We start from the raw sequence: 21,437 nt of genomic DNA, 5'->3' as shown, positions 1-21,437 counted from the left end.
TCTCTGTCATTACTGCCTCCTGCATTGCCTCTGTCCCCTTTGCTTCCCTCCCTCTCATCCCACTCTACTCTGCATATGCTACATCTTTCACAATGAGTCATCCCTCTTATGCAGGCCTACCATGAAAAAGAGCAGGCAAGGAGAAAAGAAATGCAAACCTTACTGTTTGAAGGGAGCCTGGTGTTCAATGTTGGAACCAAGGTGTGTACTCAAAGGGATGAGAAGAGTAACGAAAGGCCTCATAGTAGAATTGTGTGTGTGTGTGTGTGTGTGTGTGTGTGTGTGTGTGTGTGTGTGGTGTGGTTGGGGGTGGGGTTCTCAGGCAAGACCCCCATCAGCTAAGACTTCAACTTGTAAAGACCCAGGGTGTTTTGTGTTTCTGCAAAGTGTCAGTGAAGGAAAACTTTTGCAAGTGTGCTCCTATGGAATCAGCCTCCCCTGAAAGTGGGTACCCAAATTTGGAAGTGCTGTCTATGCAGTTCTAACTTTAGGGTCATGAAAGATATACAAGTAAAGGGGTTGTAGGATCTTCCTGTGCGGTTACTGAGAGCCACTGAGGACAGATGTGTGGCAGAGGAATCCCTGCATTGAGGGAGGCCCTGAGCAGTCATGGTATGAAGCTGTGAAGATGAAGCCTACATTGCACTGAAGACCCCAGAATTAATGTTGGAGATGCCAGAGCCATTTGCCATGGAGAGCTGTATGCAGGAAGAGGAACCAGCCAAAGACAGGCAGAGCAGAAGAAGAGGATCCATCTAAGCCCTCTGATGCTGTTACGGGATTTGGAGATTTCCGGGCTGGGTTTCAGTCTTGCTTTGGTTCAGTATTTCTTCACTTAGCCTCCATCCTCCTCTTTTATAATAGTCATGTATATTCTGCACCACTGTTTAAGTATGTAATTTCACAGGGCGTCACAATTGAGAAGTTGCCTTGAGTCTCAGAAGAGACGTTGGAATTGTAAACTGTGATGAGACTGATAGACTATGGGGACTTTTGAAGTCAGACTAAATGCATTTTGCATTAACTCATGGCTAGAAGCCTAGGGGAGCCAGGGGTGGGCTGTGGTGGTTTGAATAAGAATGGCTCTCTTAGACTATTGGTCCCCAGCTGGTAGAACTGTTTAGGAAGGATGAAGGAAATGGAGGAGGTGAATCACTGGGCACGCATGGGGGGGGGGGGAGTTTCAAAAGATCCACACATTTCTCAGTCTCTCTTCTCTGTGCCTCCAGCTTGTAAATCAAGATGGAGGTTCTCTGCTGTCCCCTGCCACCACGCCTTTGCTCTGCACCCAAGGTCTCTAACCCTCAGAAACTGTATGCCTCCAAATTAAATGCTTTCTTTCGTAAGTTATCCTGCACACAGTGTTTTATATCATCAATAGAAAAGTAACCGACAAAGAGTAGTTGTAAATTTTATCAACATATTCAGATAATTAGCTTTAGCTATGAATATTCTACTTATTTAATAAAAATATGCTCATCTCCCCCTTTAATTTCATTGTCTTTTGTTGTTGTTATTGTTTTCCATCATTTTAATTTCTAAAGTTGGATAGTGGTTCACTGGTAATTTTTTTTTTCTATTTTCTTACTTTTTAACCCTTCTAGTTATTTCTAATTTTCTCCTCACATGTGATGTTTATAGTGTATGCTCTCCCTTCTTTCAATTATTATCCTTTTTTCCCACTGACTAATAAGTTATTTTAGCATCTTTAAAACCCCACCCAGATGATTTGTTGATTTCTACTTTAACTATGTCAAGGCCAATGAATAATAACTGCACATTGAAAGTGAGATTGAAGTTGCTGTATTGGCCTTGTAGTTGTTTGTTGTTCAGGTTTTTTGAGACAAGGTCTTACTATGTGACACTAGCTGGCCTGGAAATCTCTATGTAGAACAGATTAACCAAGGCCTTGGGAAACTCTGATAATTACAGTCACACACTACTTCTGTTTCATTCATTCATTCATTCATCCATTCATTTTAAACACCATACTGGGTCTAACAGTGAATGCACTGGTACGGTTGCTGTTACAAGCTGCCTCAGAGTAGAAAGAAACTTATGGATCATAAAAAAAAAAAAAAAAAAACCAGCAAATATGTGAACATTGAGGACATTTTTCATTTTCTTGTGTAAGACTCTAAGAAAATTAAACTACTCTATTGCCACACCTGTGCAAAACACAGGCTGACAGGATGTTCAGTTCAGGTGTACTTCTCAGGAGTTAACTCCACCAATCACACACACCAATCATATTTAATTATGGGTGACATCTGAGAACTACCAGATCACAACCACATTTCTCCTGAGCAGCCTCAAGGAGGGTAGTTATCATAGTTATCATACAACCTCTCTTTACTCAAAGAACAGTTTTACTTAAACTTTAAATAGCATAATACATTTCAAAACTGGTTCGAATTATTCACCCATGAGAACCACATGAGGGTTTCTTAGCACTTTTGCTTTCATTAGCTTCCATTGGCAGGAAAGTGACACAATATTAAAGAAATTACGGCATGGCCAGGGGAGAGACATGGGCGAGAATATTCATGATCCTTTATCTCTTTAATCTGTACCCAGAATGTTTTCTGGTGAAGACAACTTGGGCCCAGGTAGAATCTGACTTGGAACAACTCAATGAAACAAACAAAACAACAGAATGAAAGGTCATCTCACTCACGACTGAAGAAGAACAGAATCAGGTCAGCATTCTTTGCCACAGACATTACATCTGTAGTTACCAGCCATGGGCACATTTTCATGATCGTCTAAGATACACAGCCCAACATCTAAGCTTTTCTATTACCTTGCCTATTTTTTCCTCAGAATTTCTGTCTTACTTTCCCAATGAAAAGTTCTTTCTTACTTGCCTTCATTAGATGTCTAACTTCCCATTGATCATTGCAGGGGATGAAGGAGAAATACATACATACATACATAAATACATATGCATGTGTACACACACAATATATACATGCAAGTGGGGCCAAGGTCACCTTTACAAGGCCCTTGTGATTTCTGGTGTGCTGCCACGAGGTATTCACACCCTTCCCAGTCCTTTCAACCATCCCAGGAGCCCTCAGTCAATGTAGTTTTTGGGGGCTTCCAGCCAACAGCCCAAACCCTAATTTTTTCTCTACTAAAGCTTGCTTAATGGCCCAGTATCTACTAAAATTTTGCTCATGTGCTTTCTACACCTTTTGGGAACAATGTTCCATAAGCCCATTAGATCAAGTTTATTAACTGTGTTGTACACATTATTTTCTAATGCTTTAGCAATCTGTGATCCAAATGTTCTATCAATTTCTGAGTGCTGTATTAAAATGCCTGTAACTGTTCATGTCTCCCAATCCTGCTATTCTGCAGCTTATTTTTGAAGCATCTTATAAAGAAAATAAGTAAATAAAAACAAGAAACAGGCTTTTTCTATGACCTCTCATCATCCGGTCTGTCCTTATCTTCAGGCGAAACCTGCTTTTGAGCTGACTCAATATTTCCCAGACATACCCTTTCTCATCCTTAGGTTTTTCAGCTTCTCGCACCCCATAGTTTGTCTTTCTATTCAAACACTATATAGCTGACTTTTATTTTATACTTTTATCTGACAATACTTTTGTCTTAGTCTAGAGAGTTAGGTTCATTTACCTGTCTTGGGTGTGTCTCCAATTTCTTAGTTCATGCTCTCTCCCCACCCTCCAGCCTTTCCTACTTTTGCTGCCTTCTTTGAAGATGACATTTTATCCCCCTCTTTTTATTTAGTGACTCCTACTTTAAGTGTCTATGGTGCTGCTGTGGAGTTAATCAGCATTTCTCGTTTAATGTGATACACGACTGATTTATACTGTAATTTTTAATGAATCACAGATTTACCACTGTTCTGTAGTCATCATTCCTTGCTGCTTTGCACTCTCTGGGGGATGGAGGCTCTTTTTTTTTTTTTTTTTTTTTAACCTTCCATAATCGTAGCCTTTTTATGTAGGAATCACCTGTCATTGTTGTCTAAAGATGTCATTGCACCATTGCACCCTTCCTGAAAGGTGGTTTCTCTGGGCTTATAATTGAGGTTTGTCGATTATTCTTGCTTAGCTTTTTTAGCATGATATTCCACTGCAGTTTGGCTTCTTTTGTCACTGGTAAGATATCAACTGAAAGGTCCACCCTCCTCCTTGACATTTCCTCCCTTTATATCTTTCCATTTACACCTACCTGCTTTTTCCCTTTTAAGACTTTCTTTGTTTAAATTCTCACTTCCCTACTACAATAGCCAGCATCCAAGGAGCTCTGATGATCCACTTGCTCTGGAATTTAGAGGTTCCCCTCCTACGGAATACCAGGCTGGCTCTGTGTGATCAAAAGAATACAGTGTAGTTCTGACGTGTGGCATCAAGGAGCAGGCCTTATAAGGCAAGGAGCCTGTCCAAAGACACCTAGATAACACTGTTGGAAGCTGTGTGATGTACCATAGAGACACATAACCAGTCCTATGAAGAGGTTCGTGTGGAGAATTAAGACCTCCAACATACAACCAGCACCAATTTGAGAGTCACAATAGATCAGATCCTCTACCCTATCCAAACTGCAATTCTTCAAGTGACCATTACCCCAGCCATTTTTTTAACTAGAGCTTCACAAGTGACACTGAATCATGTCATGGTTACTACTGATTGTCAGCCTGACAAGACAGTTATCCAGGAGGCACGCCTCTGAGCACACTTGTCAGGGGTTATTTAGATTGGGTTAGCATCTGAACAGGTTTGTGAGGTTTATCTTGATTGGGTTAACTAACATGGGATTGGGTTAACTAACATGGGACAGACAATCCATCTAAACTTCTGGACATTAACAAAGGGACAGGGAGATGATCAAGACTGGTCACTGTTCTTTGCTTCCTAACTGTGGGTGTAATGTGACCAGATGCCTCAAACTCTCCCTTCCAGGACTTCCCATCACAGTAGATTGTTCTCTCTAACTATGCATGGAAATAAATCATTTCCCACTCTTGTTGCTTTTGCTAGGTGCTTATTACAACAAAAAAATGAAAACAGCTAATACCCTAACCAATCCACTCCCAAAGACCAACTCACAGAGCCCATTAGGTCACAATTACTATTGCTTTAGACTCATTTTAGATTGACATGCAAAAAATAGGAGAGCAAACAAGTACAATTTTCCCTAGTGTAGATCTGCTGGTGTTCTTTATCCCATAATCCACTTGTATGTTTGTGCATGTGTGTAATACTGTGATATTTGTGTATGTGATATGTGTGTATGAGTGTGTGGGTGGAAATTTTTCAGCTATTGTTTCTTTACAAAGTTTAAAAAATATATTTATTTACTCTCTGTCAGTCCTTTTTGTCTCCATCTCTCTGTCTTCCTCTGTCTCTGTATGTAGAAGTGTGTATACATGCATGTGTGCAGCTATATATGTGCGTACAAATGTCAGAGGGTAACTTGCAGGAACCAGTTCTCTCATTTAATTTATCCTGGGGATAAAATTCATGTCTGTCACCAGGCTTGGCACCAGCTGCCTTTTACCTAGTTGTTTGCTTTGGTTTTTGTTGTTATTTGTTTGCTTGCTTAATACTTCTTTTAACCCCAGTCTCTGTATTGTTTTTGTATTGTACACTAATCAAACTTTTTTCTCACTGTAAATTTCTTCAATTTTATTTTATTTTCAGTTTTTAAGTCTCTGTTACATTCTCTGTAATTAGCCAACTTTCTCTGATTTCTCTTTTTGTGACAATTTTATATTTAGCATTCCAAATACATTATTCTAACAGACCAATAATTTACAGGTGATAAAACACACTTCTTTTTGGTGTGTGATCCACTGGATTTGATTCAGATTAAGCTACAACTGTAGTCGCCACCACAGGAAACAGGCATTCCCACTATGCAGGGAAATTCCTACGGGTTTCTTCCCCCACAGACATTGAGACAATTATTGAGTTTTTGCCATCTATTCTAGAACTTTGATTGGTGTGATCATGGAGAAAGTACTCTTGCTTGTAGCTTCTTTGATCAACACAGTTGCTGCCTGCAGTAACTCATCCATCCCTTTGTATGCCCAAGAATAATTTACTGCTGGGTTTATGACTGAATAGAAGTATGTACACTTGAAGATGGATATTTGGGCTAATTCTACTCTGAGAGCTGTTAGGAACAAATGTGCTTTTGAACAATCATACGTAATACATTTCACAACAGGATGTCAAGTGTGATTGTTTCCTATACCTGGCTGATATTCTGCTCTGAAAGAAATTGGCCAGCCGTACTTCAGGATGGATTGCTCTTTTCTTCTCACACCAGCAAAGTGTAGGGATATCCTCAGCAACATTTTTTTATATTTGTCAATATATTAATTGTAGTGGCTATGAAACGGTGTTGCTTTGTGGCTTTACACTGAATTTTCTTGATGACTGAATAGAGCTAAGTGATCCCTCCCATGCCTGTTTTAATGAAATGTGATTTCAAGGTTTGGACTATTAAAAAAAAAAAAAAAGCTGCTCTTTTCTTATTATTGATGAGTTTAGGAAGTTTTTTTTTTTTTTTTTTTTTTTGTATATTCTAGACACACACTCACTGTTATACAAATGAAGAATAATATTTCTCCCGGTTTATATCACACCTTCTTGGCAGCATTGTACCAATAATCAGTATTTTCTGACATTTATGAGTCTAATGAAGCCTTTTCTCTTTTAATATTCATACTATTTGCTTTCTAGAAAAGCTGTGTCTACCCCAGGCTGTGATGGCATGATACTTCTTTCTTGTTGCACACAGTATAAGGTCAGAATATTCTCAGTTTTTTAGTTCTTTCACATGTGGCTGTTCTCCAGTTGTCCCATCGGTGTCCTTAGGAAGGGACAGCCTCATCCTCTCACTAATGTGCACGCCCATCTGTGAGCTCTCTTACACCAATGTCACATCACTATGGAGACTATAGATTTGTAATAAGGTTTTGACACCTGAAAGTGTATTGTTTTGTGTGTTGCTCTTCTTTTACAAAGTAGTTAAAAATTTCTTCTTAACATTCTATGCTTGCATTGTAAATATTAGAAAACCATTCTCCATTTCTAAAATGTGTCTGCTTAGATATTGATTGCACTGACATTGAATCTACAAATCAACCTGGACAATCTTGCTTTGTACTCTATTACTTTCTACAAATCAAGAACATAGTATGCAATGCCATATCATTATTTGTATTAATATTCTATGACTTTCAGTGAACAGCTATTATATATCTTTATATAACTTATTTCATTATTAATTCACAATGGTGATATTATTTTCACATAATATTTTATAACTTCAATGTTGTGTTATTTTATTTCATTTATGAGTTTTTATCATTACTCTGTAAAAAAGGAAATTTTACTTGTTTATTAATTTTTTCCCTCAGTGGCTAACTCACCCATTCTGAGTACTTCTTTGATGGATTCTTTAGACTTCTTGAAATAATATTAAATAAATACAATGAATAATAAAAATAAAATAATAAATAAAAATTCACGGTGTATTCAAATGAGAAGTGACTCATTTGATTTTCTAATTTGGGCCTTTCCTTTGTTTATTGCATTTCCTGAAACCTATTACAATGTTAATATTCTAAGATGGGATCATCTCTTCTTCCTCTTCATCTAATGGAAGAGTTCCAGTGTCACTCATTGGGTAAGATGTTAACTAAAGGTTTAATCCTAACTCCTTATCCACTGAGGCATGTTCTCAGTAAACACCTATGCAGCCATTTTCAAATGTGGGCCTCACCTAGCAGAATGCCCTTTATCAAGGCTTAGGTATTTATCTATTTTTTTAATGTTCTCCAGAGCCTTCATACTTTGTACATAAATTAGGTGCATCAGGATGGTCCAATGCAAGCTACCCTTAACAAAAAACTTTCGTTGTATATTTAATTAATTATTATAGTCTCATTTTCTCAGTCGACATTTTATCTGGTAGGTCTTTCTCCAGTCTTCTTAGATCTCTTTTTGAAAGCCCCATGGCACTTATACATCTACTTTGGCTCCTTATATTTTGGCAACCAGTAGTTAGTATGTTTTTTTTTCCCCTCATACATTTATTATTAATGTATTTTTAACATTAGCTTGTCTTTCCTGGAATTTCACCTCCAGGAGTTCTTTGTGTCCTGAGTTGACAGTGTATTATTTTAAAAAGAATATGCAGTAATGCTTAGGAACATGGGCATAGTTCCAGCATGGATCCGTTTTCATTTAAAGTTTTGCTTGGATTTTTCCATTAAGAGCAGCTTGTGGCCAAGAATTCTTAGAGGAGACTTCTTCCACCCCTCTGCCATGAGCTAGCGATGAGAAAAGAATATATGTTTGCCTATACTATCTTTGTAAGTATGATATTTGTTTAGCCTGTGTGGTCCTTGCCACTGTATGGAGTTCTCTGGCTCACTTTCCCACAATGCCCAGATCGAAGTTAGGTTTTTCATTCCTCAATGGCACAACTACTAAATCACATGGCTAGGTCATTTAGACTTGCTGGTCCATGCAAGGCAGCAGCTTCAATATTGGCTCTGAAGACTTAACCTGGGGTTTTGCCCATGTGTCACAATTGTTGTAAGTTGGAGTCCTGCAGTGTTTGACACCACCCACCACTACGTATCTTCGTCCCAGTCCCACAGAAACTTCTGTGTTGTCTAATAAACACAGTTATTCATCACTAATGCTCTTTCTCATGTCTCATCTGGTATTTCTGAGAATTTCAAAGCAATAGTAATTCACAATATTTAGTGTTAAACGTAATTGGCAATTGAAAATTCAACACTTTTTAAATAACTAAAATCACTAACTGTTTATTTTGTTGACTGATAAATAAATGATGAGGCTAGATAATGATAGCAAATAGGGGAGACTCTGCCCTTTATCCCTATAAATATTTGATATACTATTTGAGGTTTTGGAGAAAAAAATAGCTACAAAAAGTAAGAGATGAATTTAATAAACAGTCTGCAGTCCTCACGAGAGTTTTGTTTCTTCTAGAATATTCCAGAGTTTCCCTGAAGGGCTGTGGGAGGCACAGTCAATGTAGGAATTGTGAGAATTGTGACGAAGAGAAGTGATTGAAGCCTTGTGTTTGTACTGCACCAGTTCTGAAAGCTGTCTTTCATGGACAGACTAAAGCTTGAATGGATCAAAATGTTTCTTGGAAATGAGCCAGGTTTCACATGAAAAGGCTCTTATTTTACTTCATAGGAAAGATTTCTTAGAAATTAAACATAACAAATGTAATCACTTTGACTAAGTTTCACAATTATACCAATTAAACCTCTTATACATTATTGAATAGATTCACTGTGAAAGTTTTAACATAGCATTTGCATATGGTAATTGATCAGTAAATAATATTTTCTTACATCAAAACCCTGAGGTAACAATGTCTTTGTAAGTGTTAAGTTCAGATAAAGCCTGATATATTCAGTGAGCTATGCAAATAGACTCCAGGAAACTGCCTTACTTCCCATCCTGAGGTCCAAAATGCCTTGATTTTCCCTCAGTTTGACCATCAAGTTCTACTAGGTTCTCATTGGAAAAAGTTTGTGTGGTATCTTTTTATGTTATTTGTGTGATGTTCAAAGGATTCCTTTGGGGAATTAATGGACTTCAGACATAGACAGCAAGGAAATCTGATCCTCATTGAGCCTAGTCTCAGAGATTCTGAACATTCACTGCTTATTAGAACAACTAGAAAGATTTCACAATCGCTACCAATGTTTCCTCCTCTCCCTATTTAGAAAGGGGATACCTTGAGACAGAAATCACACTTCTTTATTCTTCCCAAGGCAGTGAAAATGATTAAACAATACTAACAATTCTAAAGGCATTTCATGACTTGAATCTTCAATGAGAGTTACTGGTGAAAGGGCTCAGAGATGAAGAGCACTGGCTGATTTGCAGAGGACCAGTTCCTAGCACCCACAGGGTAGCTCACACCTGTAACTGCACTTCCAGGGTATTTGATACTCTCTTCTGGCTCTGCAGGCACAAGGTGTGAAGGCAGTGCACACATGCACTCACACACACACTCACACACACACACACACACACACACACAAACACACACACCTGCAGGCAATCCACATAAAGTAAACATTTAAATAGACTATATCTATAGCATTGCTCACTGTATCAAGCAAGGAATATTCAAGGGCTGCATCCCCCGAGTGAAAACAGCAGCTGCACCAAAACTAAAAAGAGATTGCAACTATAGCACAACTTTGTGGTAGAAATATTCCACATGATACTGTAAGAAAACTTGCCTTACCAATTTAAGGTAGCCGTCAGCATCCAAAATTAAGTTTTCTGGCTTCAGGTCTCTGTAGATAATGCCTAGTCGATGCAGATAATCAAAGGCTTCTGTCACACAGGCGACACAGAATTTGGAGGTGGGTTCATCAAAGCTGCCTCTGCAATAGTATTGTTTTTTTTTAATACTCTGAATATGTCTTTGGTGCTGTTCTAGGCATCTAAATTGCATTATAAAATTTACGTGTGTGTGTGTGTGTGTGTGTGTGTGTGTGTGTGTGTGTGTGTGAGTGTGTGCATGTGTGTTATGGTGCACCTATGGGAATCAGGTGTCAATGCTTGACTTACCCCTTATTTGATAAAGTGTATTTTTGTTGGTTACTACTATGTGCATCATGCTAGCTAGCCACCAAGCTTCCAGGAATTACCCATCATCATCTCACAGGAGGAGCACTGGAGCTTAGCTTTACATAGTTGTGAGGACTCAAATTCAGGTCCCAATTCATGTATACTAGCAATTTGCCTCCTGAGCCATCCCCCAGACTATGACAATGGGTTTTCTTTATATCACTAACATTAAAATATATTTTATGTGATGATAGCTATGTACACAGATCATAAAGAAATTGATGGGAACACTTTACAAAAACCATAACAATTTCAGTAAAACAAGCCTACATTTATGCATTTCTTTCTGGTACTCACACATGAACATACAAAACAGGAAGACTTAGACATCTGTGGCATATCCTGGAGATGTGCAACTGCTTCGATGAAAAACTTGACCAAGACTTACATAATTTATCACTTGACTAAAAATGGTTCCAATGATCACGTCCATTCTTATCTACTCAGCATAAACCAGTAACTCCTAGAAAAAGCCGGCCATAGCACTTCCTGTTGGCCTCTCATTGATCTTTCATTAGAGTTACTCCATGTGAGGATGCTATCAAATTTTATACATCAATTTCTTGGAAAAATGTGGTAGTGATTCCTCACATTTTATAATCAAAAGATGTGACTTTGGAGAGAAAGTTTGATTCCTAAAAACTCAGCGTCCTATACTCTCTGCATGCTCAGGTAAGTTACCGAAGTTTCCAAAGACTGGAGAGCTATGCCTCAAAGATGGACTTGCTACTACTTACCAGGGTTGCCCTTGGGGTGAGCACAGTGCCTACTAGGTGGCAGGAACACTCTAAGCAGAATTAGTCACTGAAACAAAGATGCACTATGCTAACACTTCTTCAGGAATCCTGAAGGTCTCCTTCATTTTCATGGTTCTTCCAATTCCAATCCCAGATGGTCTTAACACAACATTCATTTACTTACATGTCTAGCTCAGTGGATCTTAGCCATAAGTGCACTGAGAAGTATTTAAATGAATGATTTACTGGGCCCCACCCCAGTAAAATGGATCTTAACAAATGGTGTCAGGATACATTTTTGGTTCACAAAAGCTCCCCATGCAATTGTGCCCTGCAGCCAGGGATGAGAGCCACTGCGTCAGAGAAGAATGTGCAAAGGCTTGCCTGTCACCAACTCCCTTGCTCTAATACAGTAAATATTCCCTCCTGCTGCTCCTGGTCCACATCTTCCCTGCTTTGTCTCTCCTCACCTCTCTGCCCTTCTCAGTGTGTCCCCCGATTTACCACTGACTTACAAATGTGTAGCTTCTCTGCAATTGTTTAGCTTTCTTATTAGTGCAATATTTTAACATCACCCACCTTTATTACATAAACTCATCACATTACTAAAGTTTGTACTCTTATAGCCTTTTACACAGAAAATTCTATATCATCCAGGAAACTTCCAAACTTTCACCATTGTGCCTTCTACATAGAAGTTGCATAGTGCTCATCTGTGATTATGACTATATAAGCACCATTTCTTTAACAAAAGCAAACTTTTGTGGGCATCCCACTTTGCTCTGTTTGAGAGCAGACCCAGTCACTCCCCATCACAGCCTGTTTTAGAATCTTTAATCTGAGTTACACACAGGATCTGTCTCCTATAATCCATGTGATCTCAACCAGCTCACATATGCTCTATGTCTGGAGCCTTCAGTCCATATACTAGGAAGTTAGTAAACTCAGAATTTCTCTATGATAGTGTTGTAGTGTTAGCTAGCAAAACACACAGATTCCTACCTTGATATATGTAGCAACAATATCTTCTGTAATAGTGCCCTAGAACCATCCTTATAGCTCAGCCCACCCCAGACATGAGTTGATAAGAACTATGGCTTACAGATTTATTTTCATTACCTGTCCCTTAATATACTCCACAGCTCCCCGCCTAAGCAGGCCTCCAGAAGCATATACACATATTTATTGTCCTTGAAAGTACGATATAATCTGTGGAGACAGATGAAAACATTTGATTAGGTTCTAACCTCTTTAATTGATTAAGTTACTTCAGCAACATTTGGAAAAATGCCTCCCATTTCCCCACATATATCCAACAGCTGCACAGGTGTTTGCTTCTACCAAACCTCTCTTTGGCCATTCCTATTTCCTTGGATCTCCTGCCTTATCCTGTACTTAGAAGAGACTGAACGTCTGCATCTCCAATTCACTGTCAAAGTGTTATCATCCTTGAGCCCGCCAAGGCCATCTTCATCCTAAAGTAGCTCATTCTCCTGCTATCAAATAGGGCCTCTCCTTCCTCCCCAAAGCCACAGGCCTATGAATGCATCACTTTAATATGTGCCTTGCATAACAGTTCATTCCATTCATGGTGAATGTCCTCTAACTGGTTAGCTAGTCTTGGAAAGAGACTCAGGGACAAAGACCTATAAGTCATCAGGCCAGTGGAAATGACCTGGCAAAGACACCTAGGGGTGGGAAGCAGCCTGGGTGAGGGGGCTAGCTGCTGTGTGATCTAGTGTCAACAAAGGCCCACCTCTGCAGAGCTCTGCTGCCCTTGGGTGACCCTGGAAAGAGGATGGTGAGTAAAGTGGTTCAGATCATTAAAAACAATGCCGTAGAAGGAAGGAGCCATTGTGCTTAGCAGGCCTCCATACTCGAAGCTGGGGTAAGAGGGCCCCAGACCTCAAGCAGTATGCCTGGGCAGTGCACCACATTCAACGCTTGGGTGAAAACATTTTCTGGTATTTATAGTTCAAGAAGAACCTGTGTGGTGGGGGGTTGGGGGAGTGGAGAGATGGTTCGGCACTTGCTGACCTCATTCAGTTCCCATCACCCACATGGCAGCTCATAGTCATTTATAATGCCAGCTCCAGGGTACCCATCACTCTCTTTGGCCTTCATGGCCATCCTTGTACCCATGGTACACATTACTCACACACATAAAATAAAAATAAGTAAGGAAGAATAAGAGGGGAGGAAGAGGGGTAAAGGAGGGGGAAAAAGAAGTCACAGTCCCCTTTCTCACCAGCATCACACCCACATGGAAACAGCCAGGAGATCTACCAGCTCACACACAGACACAGAAACTTCAGGAGGGGGGGGGGTCTCTCTAGGGGTTAAACATGGTGGCAAACATTTGTAATCCTAGCTCTCAGGAGCAAGAAGATGTCGTGAGTTCAGGGTTATCCTAGACCATATATTTAGTGCCAGGCCAGTTAGAAAATGAAAAGACTTTGAGAGCATAGGCTCCAGAACTATAGCCCAGGCTGGATGCCACACATGACACCTATTTCCCTATGAGTTATACAACTGCAGCTCCTCATTTTACATGTAAATTAATCAGGTTATATGTTGACTATAAATTATTTATAAATTACTGTTGATAAGCATTTATTGGAAAATACACCCGTACATTCCTGATTCAATTCCTCATAAAAGACCAGTGATGTAAACATGGTCATCTCACTGCCATCCCTGTCTAAACCTGAGTTCCTCACATTACACTTTCCATGTGTATCTCACGGCACAGTAAATGTCTCCCTGATATTATTCTAAAAATTATTACTGCCATCCTGCATGTCAGGAACTTTGTAAAAAGCTGGTGTTGTAAAAATGAATACAACCCTTAAGCTGCCCATCACCGTTCATTAGTGAATAGCAATTTTAAAAGGGAATTCTGAAAAAATATAAACATAATTGCATGAATATTGTCAGCATTGCCTGAAATCAGTCTTATTTTTTAATCATGAAAACTGAGCGTGGGCTTACGGATGAGTGGGAAGATTCTCTCAAGGCAACTAGTCTTTCCCATGGGCTGCACATCACAAGACGTCACTGAAACTACACTTGGGTATCATTAAAAAGTAAATGAAAATTGAAACTGGCTTATATGTGTAGCTTGTGAATACCCAAGGGAAGAGGGTGATGGCCTAGATAGCATCTCTTCCACGCTGATAATAAGTACAGAGAAAAAAAGGAATAACTATTAAGAGACGGTCACTTTGTAGCTTTGTTCTTTGGCAAATGTGTGTACCCAAATGATCCTCCCTGGAGAAGTTTAACAACCACACTGAGCAGCAGCTTGTGGGCTCTTGCTTCCTTCTTCCTGAATTCAACATTAGCTTTGGATGTAATAATTATCTCCAACTATTCTATGACAGCTGACACACACACACACACACACACACACACACACACAGAGAGAGAGAGAGAGAGAGACATACAGACACACACACACACACACACACAGACATACAGACACATACACACACGCGCGCACACACACACACACGCACACGCACACACACACGCTTACGCCACATTAGCATGTTTTCCTAGAATAAAAGCAATTGGAAACTCCTACCCAAGATCTCATAGGAATTCAGAGTAATGCTTCCTGGAATGCCAACTGCTCACTTACTTCACGATGAACGGGGAACACAGCTCCTCCAGGATCCTCTTCTCAGAGTAGACATGTTCCTGCTGTTTCGTGTCGACAATGTGCTTCTTCCTTATGCATTTCATCGCAAAAGCAACATTCTCATTTTTAACTTTAACCTAGGTGAGAAATGAAAGACTTGCAATTATGTATTACAACAGTTTGCAATGTAGATTATAACATGTTGACTAATGAAAGTTAAATTGTTTTACATTTAAAGGTTACATAAGCTTTTAACCACTTATCCCTATATAACTGATTTCTAAAGAACTTTATACACTTCCAATCATTTCAAAATACTTCATATAATTTTGTTCTAAAATTTTTGTACTGAAATAAGAAAAAAAAATCTGGTTAAATTTCAGTGAAAGAAATTTTTACAGTTTTGATTGTGTAACATGGACAGCATTAATAAGAATTGCCAAGGCTTCTTATTTCTTGATATTCACCTCTAATTTTCAAAGAAACTCATATCAAGTTCTCTATCTGTGGGCAGCCTACATAAAATCATTTAAATTTTAATTGATTAAAAGTAGAAATTCATTTCCTTGATTGTATTATACACATTTCCAAAACTCAAAGAGCACATCAGGTGATTGAAACTTAGACACACATGTCCATAGTTGTAGAAATCGCTCTGGGACACTAAGAGAGGGCTCCTCTGTGTGCAAAAATCACAACTCCTTCTCAAAGAAAATCAAGGTTGAACCAACTAGACTTTTTCTGATAGTTATGAAAGTGTGTAAGCAGACAATACTGGTTAGTAAATGTAGATGACTACTGCAACTCATATTTTGTTCATATTTACCATTGGTAATATCTATATATTTTAAATAAGTGGAGAAATTACTGCTTCAGTAGTTACTATCTAGGAAAGAAGATCTTGGCATTGTTAATTCAATCCATTAGCTCTCTTGTGGTAGAAAATACCAGTACAGAGCAATGTCTGCATAGAGCACAAGTCACATTGCCAACATTCTTCACACTGTTAGGAAGTGTTTTCCCTTCATCCATCAGACGTGAGGTCTAGAATGGGTATGAACTCTACTAGTTGGGCCTATTGTAGCATTCCACAGCTGTTCATGCCCAGACTTCCTGCAGGCAAAGAAAGGCATAGTGCCTGGAGGTCACTGTACAGTGAGTTGTTAAAGATTGCCTGGGCAAAAAAGGGATTGGTAATTGCCACAGGTTCAGAGCCATCTGTACCCAACAAGAGCACAGATTTCTATTGCGCAATTTCCTCAGAACACTTGATCTGACGCAGGACTTCTGCTATTTCTTGGGAGCTGATTATTAAGCACAGACAGGTGGAGATGTGGACGATAGCTGAAATCAGGTTGCAGCTCCCAGCTGTCTTGTTGAGCGCTACAGAAGGCCGCTCTTCAAACATCCTTCTTTCCTTTGTCTCTGATGTAAAGTTTTACACAACCCATAAATAGGGCAATGAAAGCCAAACACAGACACAGAGGTAGAGTTGCTTAAGGAATATGATTAGAATATTGAGGATTCCATCTACGGTATTTCTGGGACCATGATCTCCTTTTACTTTAGTGTAGAGAGATAATGATTGCACACATCTATGGACATGTGATTTGTTGCTAGGAAATATGTCTTTTACACTTCATAATCTTTCAGAGTGGTTACTTGGTACATTCTCCAATAATTACTATCAAAAATAATCATCACAGGATATGATGTCTGAAGACTGGCAGAGCATCTAATTACTATTTGTGAGCACAAACAGAAGGAAATATTTACTTCTTTCAGTTCAGAACACTTTAACGTAGCAATGATAACTCATATTCTTCCAACATAAGCTGGAGTACAAAACAAAACAACAAAAAATCAGAATGCTTCACTCAGATGCTTGAAACGTAAACCCCTTACAAGCTCCACTCTTCCGAACCCACCGACGCCCAGTGTCGCAATAATCTCAAGGTTCTGGAATGGGGAGGTTGAGGAGAATCTGGCCACCTTCTCTTTCAGCTGAATCATCTCCAGAGAAAGGGCTTTGGACAGCTTCCAGTTAGACATAGAGCGCCTGAAGAGAGAGGTGAGATGTCACACATATGCTGCATGTGGAGCCACCATGCTGCTACCCTGCCATTTGCAAATTCTATTCTCCCGGGGCCCACTTCTAGCTGGAACACAGCCTATCAGTGCAGAGACTATCCTAACCTTCACAAGGATGTGGTTGCTTGTATCTGGGGAGAAAAGCAATGGGATCCAGGACGCATCACACGTAAGGACTAGACAAAAGTCAAACACATTCACTAGGAAGGAAAATGGAGGGAGTTTTGTAGCATTTGAAACATATCTCAAAAGGCTGTTAACAAATAACCCAGGAAGGGAGGCAGTAGACCAGTCACTTCCTTTGTTACTCACAGAAGGCCACACTAAGAATTTCTGCTGCTTGTCAGCAAAGCTTTTCATGTCTCATGCAGAACACCTGCTTCATAAAACATGAAAGTACACTTTACATCTCAGTATTGCTATTTGTAAAATACATATTTTATCTTTGAATTAAAGCTTATGTTCTGATTTATATGTGGATAAACTACTGCTATAAGAGGCCACAGGCACAAAAATATTCTGAATGAATACCCTGCAGAAAATTATTGATTGAATACTTTAACTAAAATTTAGTCTTTCTAGAAATTTTGAGTGTACCTCTCTAGAAGCCTGTCTCATGATCATAGTTTGTCTTTCACCAGTGAGGTCATAAGGTCTGGGGTTTTAGCAGAATGGAGAATATCCATGGTGAAAGTATAGGGCTCTGGGTTCAAGTCTCAGCACGGAAACATCACAAATAAAACTTAAATGTTTTATTGAGTAATTATAATTTAACAAAGGTTCCCTGAAAATAAATTTTAAAAAAATCAATCAGTATTACTAGATTTGGAGTGATCTACTCAACCCCCTCCTCACAAACACATCCTTGAAAATTTTCAAAAACTTCAAGCTATAACCCTCTTTCTTCATCTGTAACCACAGCCTTTTGAAGGAAATCTGAAGTGTTCCCTTTACCAGAAAATTCCTCCCTCAAATCCATACTCAACACTCAAAGGCTTTACTTAGAGGCTTAAAAACTCTCCACCCTGCATTGAACTGGTGTCCCTAGAATGTTCTAGCAGGGTTCACAGAAAGCCACTCTGCAGGAAATCACAGCTGTTGGTGCTGGCAGAGAAAAGTGTCTCACTTACTTTGCATGCCTTTTTTCATCATCTCGGTTCAGGTTAGCCACATACCCCTCAAGGTATTTTTGGAGTTCTTCAAAGGTCCCAACAGTTTGGTTGAATGTTCTAAATAAAATAATAAAAATAAAATGATCTGTTGTGAAGGTATCAAGGCAGTTTAACACTCTTCGTTCCCATTTCTCTGTTTATATGGGGGAATACACAAGTGTGTGGCAGCCATTGCTTTGAGGGTTATTACTCAGGAACTGTCCATCCACCTTCTCTTAGGACAGGGTCTCACACTGGCTTGGACCCTGCCAAAAAGACTAGGATGACTCTCGCCACCTCCCTCCCTCCTTTTTTATTACCTTCCAGTTATTTCACATATTTCCTCGCATTTCCAAAATAAGAAAGGTAACAACTATATCTTCTTGCACTATAATCAAAAGAGTTTGTTTAAAATTGTGAAATAGGGAGGAAGAAATAAGGATCTATAAATTTTCTGTGGAAGAAATAAGGATCTACAGACTTTCTGTTACTCTGTTTTAGTGTAAATATGGTACCTTTTGTCACCACCTGGTGAGCATTTCTCATTTGCCAAGGACTATCCCAGATGCTGACTCTGCAGTCACAGTGTACGAATGATGTGTTTCTGTGTTCCTGAGGCTAATTATAGGTTGATAGGACAGGTGCTAAAAAAATTAAACTTCAAGTATCAATTTGATCATATAGTGTTTGAATTGCTATAAGTTCTTAACCTATTCTATAAGTCATAGCTAGAGTCATCATTTTATTTATCATCAAAACTAGAATAATTCCCAGAGTGAAATGAGATGTCACCTACAGGTGCATAACCCTAGAGGTCCCAGAAATCTAGGTTGTAGATCAACTTACTTGTACCTTACAGTTCATCTTTCCCACCCCTGATTCATATAATGTTTCATCTTTCATTGTGGCAGGTGGATATTCTCAACCCAATATGCCATAGGGGTAAATTAATATTCTGAAATTATAAGCCTGCACATTGTAAAGAACATAAAATTATTGCATTTTTTCCATGGATTCTGAGCAACATTATCTATATATGTGGTTATGGATGAAGACCATTCTTCTCTTCTCTCAAGTACTTTCTCCTGGCTTCTGGAGTAATTATACTACACACACACACACACACACACACACACACACACACACACACACATATATATATATACATATATATACATACATATATGTATATATAATGTGTATATATATACATATATATATGTATGTATATATATGTATATATATATTCATTAAAAAACATATTTCCTCATGGGATGATATTGAACTAACATATTTTTCACCCAACAGTCACTATTCAAGAATGGCTTTTATCTAAACACATTTTGCATTTCCTCAGCCCTGGACTTTTGCAGTTTAATTTCCCCTAGATTGACTTCTACAGTTTCTCCTTGCTTATAAAAGCCCAGTTTTAAGGAGTTTTAATTCCATCAATTAAAAATAAAACTTCACAGAAGTGCGGTGCTATGGGAGCCTGGCGGCATGATTGGCAGGATGATGGAATGAGTCAGAGAACCAGGCAGTTGCCTCTGTCCCACCACAGATGGCATTGCTGGGATGAGACCTTTAACCCACCTGGGAGGTCACTTGTTTCATCTGTAGGAAAGAATTAGAATAGTTTGGAGGGGTATTAAAATAACCTTATAGATAGGTTCATTTGTAGATACGCTAACATTAGGATTGTGTGGTATACATATAGTATTTGGCTTTGGGGGACATTATAGAAATCTATAGACAAAATAAATGTGTATTTTAAATTTCCTTGAAAGTACTATAAAGATGGCATGGATCCGTGGATTGGGTTGTAGATTAGAAATGAATTGATAACTAATGAACTTGCATCATGAAGTTTACAGTGGTACTCTGTTTTTCAATGTTAGGAAATTTCCATGCTAAAAAGTATTTTTGCAGTATTCTAATATCCTTTACAATGTTTCACATCTATGATTCAGTAAATGCTATAGACAATCAGCCACTGACTATATTCTGCTGTTACAGCTTGTCATTTTACTGATTTTGTTAATATTTCATAGGGGTGTGTCTTATCTCTTTGATAACACCATTGCTTTACATAGACAATGTCTCAGTTTTGGCTTATGTGAACTGTATTTCTTAGATTTGTTACATAACTAGTGAATATTTAACTGATTAATGAAGGGTTCAAGGATCCAGGTTAAAATGGGCTTTGAAGTCGTGAGGGAAACAAAGTATGCATTATTTTTAAAAGTATCTTGAGAACCATATCAATATTGATGTGTATCATTAAAAATTACTGCAGATGATCATGCCTTTCTAGAAATGATAACCAGTTGACATCTTCACAGGAAGATTCTGGGCTGGGGATATGGCTCAACAGTTAGTAAGACTTGCTGCTCTTGAAGAGAACCCAGAACATATGTCCAATGAATCACAAAATCCTCTAACTCTAGCTCCTGGGATCTGGGGCTTGGTTCTGGTTTCCTTGGATGCTCACACTCATGGCTTACCCACAGACATGTAAATAAACCCATAGAAGCACTAACAAACTGATTTCCCTGAAAGACACAAAATTTGAAGCAGCCCATCATTGATAATTATGTATCAATTTTGCACACAAAATATTTAGCCTGCCAGCATCTGCCACCTCAGAGACAGATTCTGATCAGGAGGCCCAGCTCCTGCTCATGAATTTTAATAGGATGCACTTGCAGCTGAACATTGACCAGCATCTCCCAGTGGTGATGAATGTGAAAACAGAGAGGGATCCGAGTCACAGAAGCCAAGTCTTTGAAGTAGCAGGTGCCTGTGTTGTTCTCCAACACCAGGATACTTACTCTCGGTCTATCACGAGGCATGCGACATCATTTTCTTCAGCAATTATATTGGCTGATCTGACGTCATCGCTGCAGATGAAAGAGAGAAGTCAGCTTTCACTGCAATTAGAAACTAGAAGTCTGATTTGTCAGAGAACCCATGACTTTATGTGATTTCATACCCACTAAATCATCCAAAGACTACGTCTTTAAATAATGTTGTAATTTATATTTAAACCACTAGACATGGGCTTGAAATGTGTCCTAATAAAGGTTATATACACAAAGAATTCAGGGAGGGGACTGTGTTGGGAGCACAGGAGAAT

The 21,437-nt window shown here is 38.9% G+C and overlaps 1 protein-coding gene across 1 annotated transcript in view; it reads right to left on the bottom strand.

Moving 5' to 3' along the window:
- Nucleotides 1-21,437, bottom strand: part of Prkg2 (protein kinase cGMP-dependent 2) — an 87,598-nt gene that overhangs the window by 21,373 nt on the left and 44,788 nt on the right. The window contains exons 8-13 of the mRNA XM_051198394.1: nt 21,133-21,201; nt 18,281-18,379; nt 16,965-17,118; nt 15,060-15,196; nt 12,536-12,625; nt 10,291-10,432 (exon numbers count right to left, since the gene is read on the bottom strand). Coding sequence (XP_051054351.1) covers nt 10,291-10,432; nt 12,536-12,625; nt 15,060-15,196; nt 16,965-17,118; nt 18,281-18,379; nt 21,133-21,201 — 691 coding nt within the window. The remainder of the gene's footprint in view (nt 1-10,290; nt 10,433-12,535; nt 12,626-15,059; nt 15,197-16,964; nt 17,119-18,280; nt 18,380-21,132; nt 21,202-21,437) is intronic.

The sequence above is a fragment of the Phodopus roborovskii genome, unplaced genomic scaffold (assembly GCF_943737965.1).
Source record: "Phodopus roborovskii unplaced genomic scaffold, PHOROB, whole genome shotgun sequence".
Lineage (NCBI taxonomy): Eukaryota > Metazoa > Chordata > Mammalia > Rodentia > Cricetidae > Phodopus > Phodopus roborovskii.
Note: the sequence above shows the minus strand (reverse complement) of the source record. Positions and strands in the feature narration are given on the sequence as shown.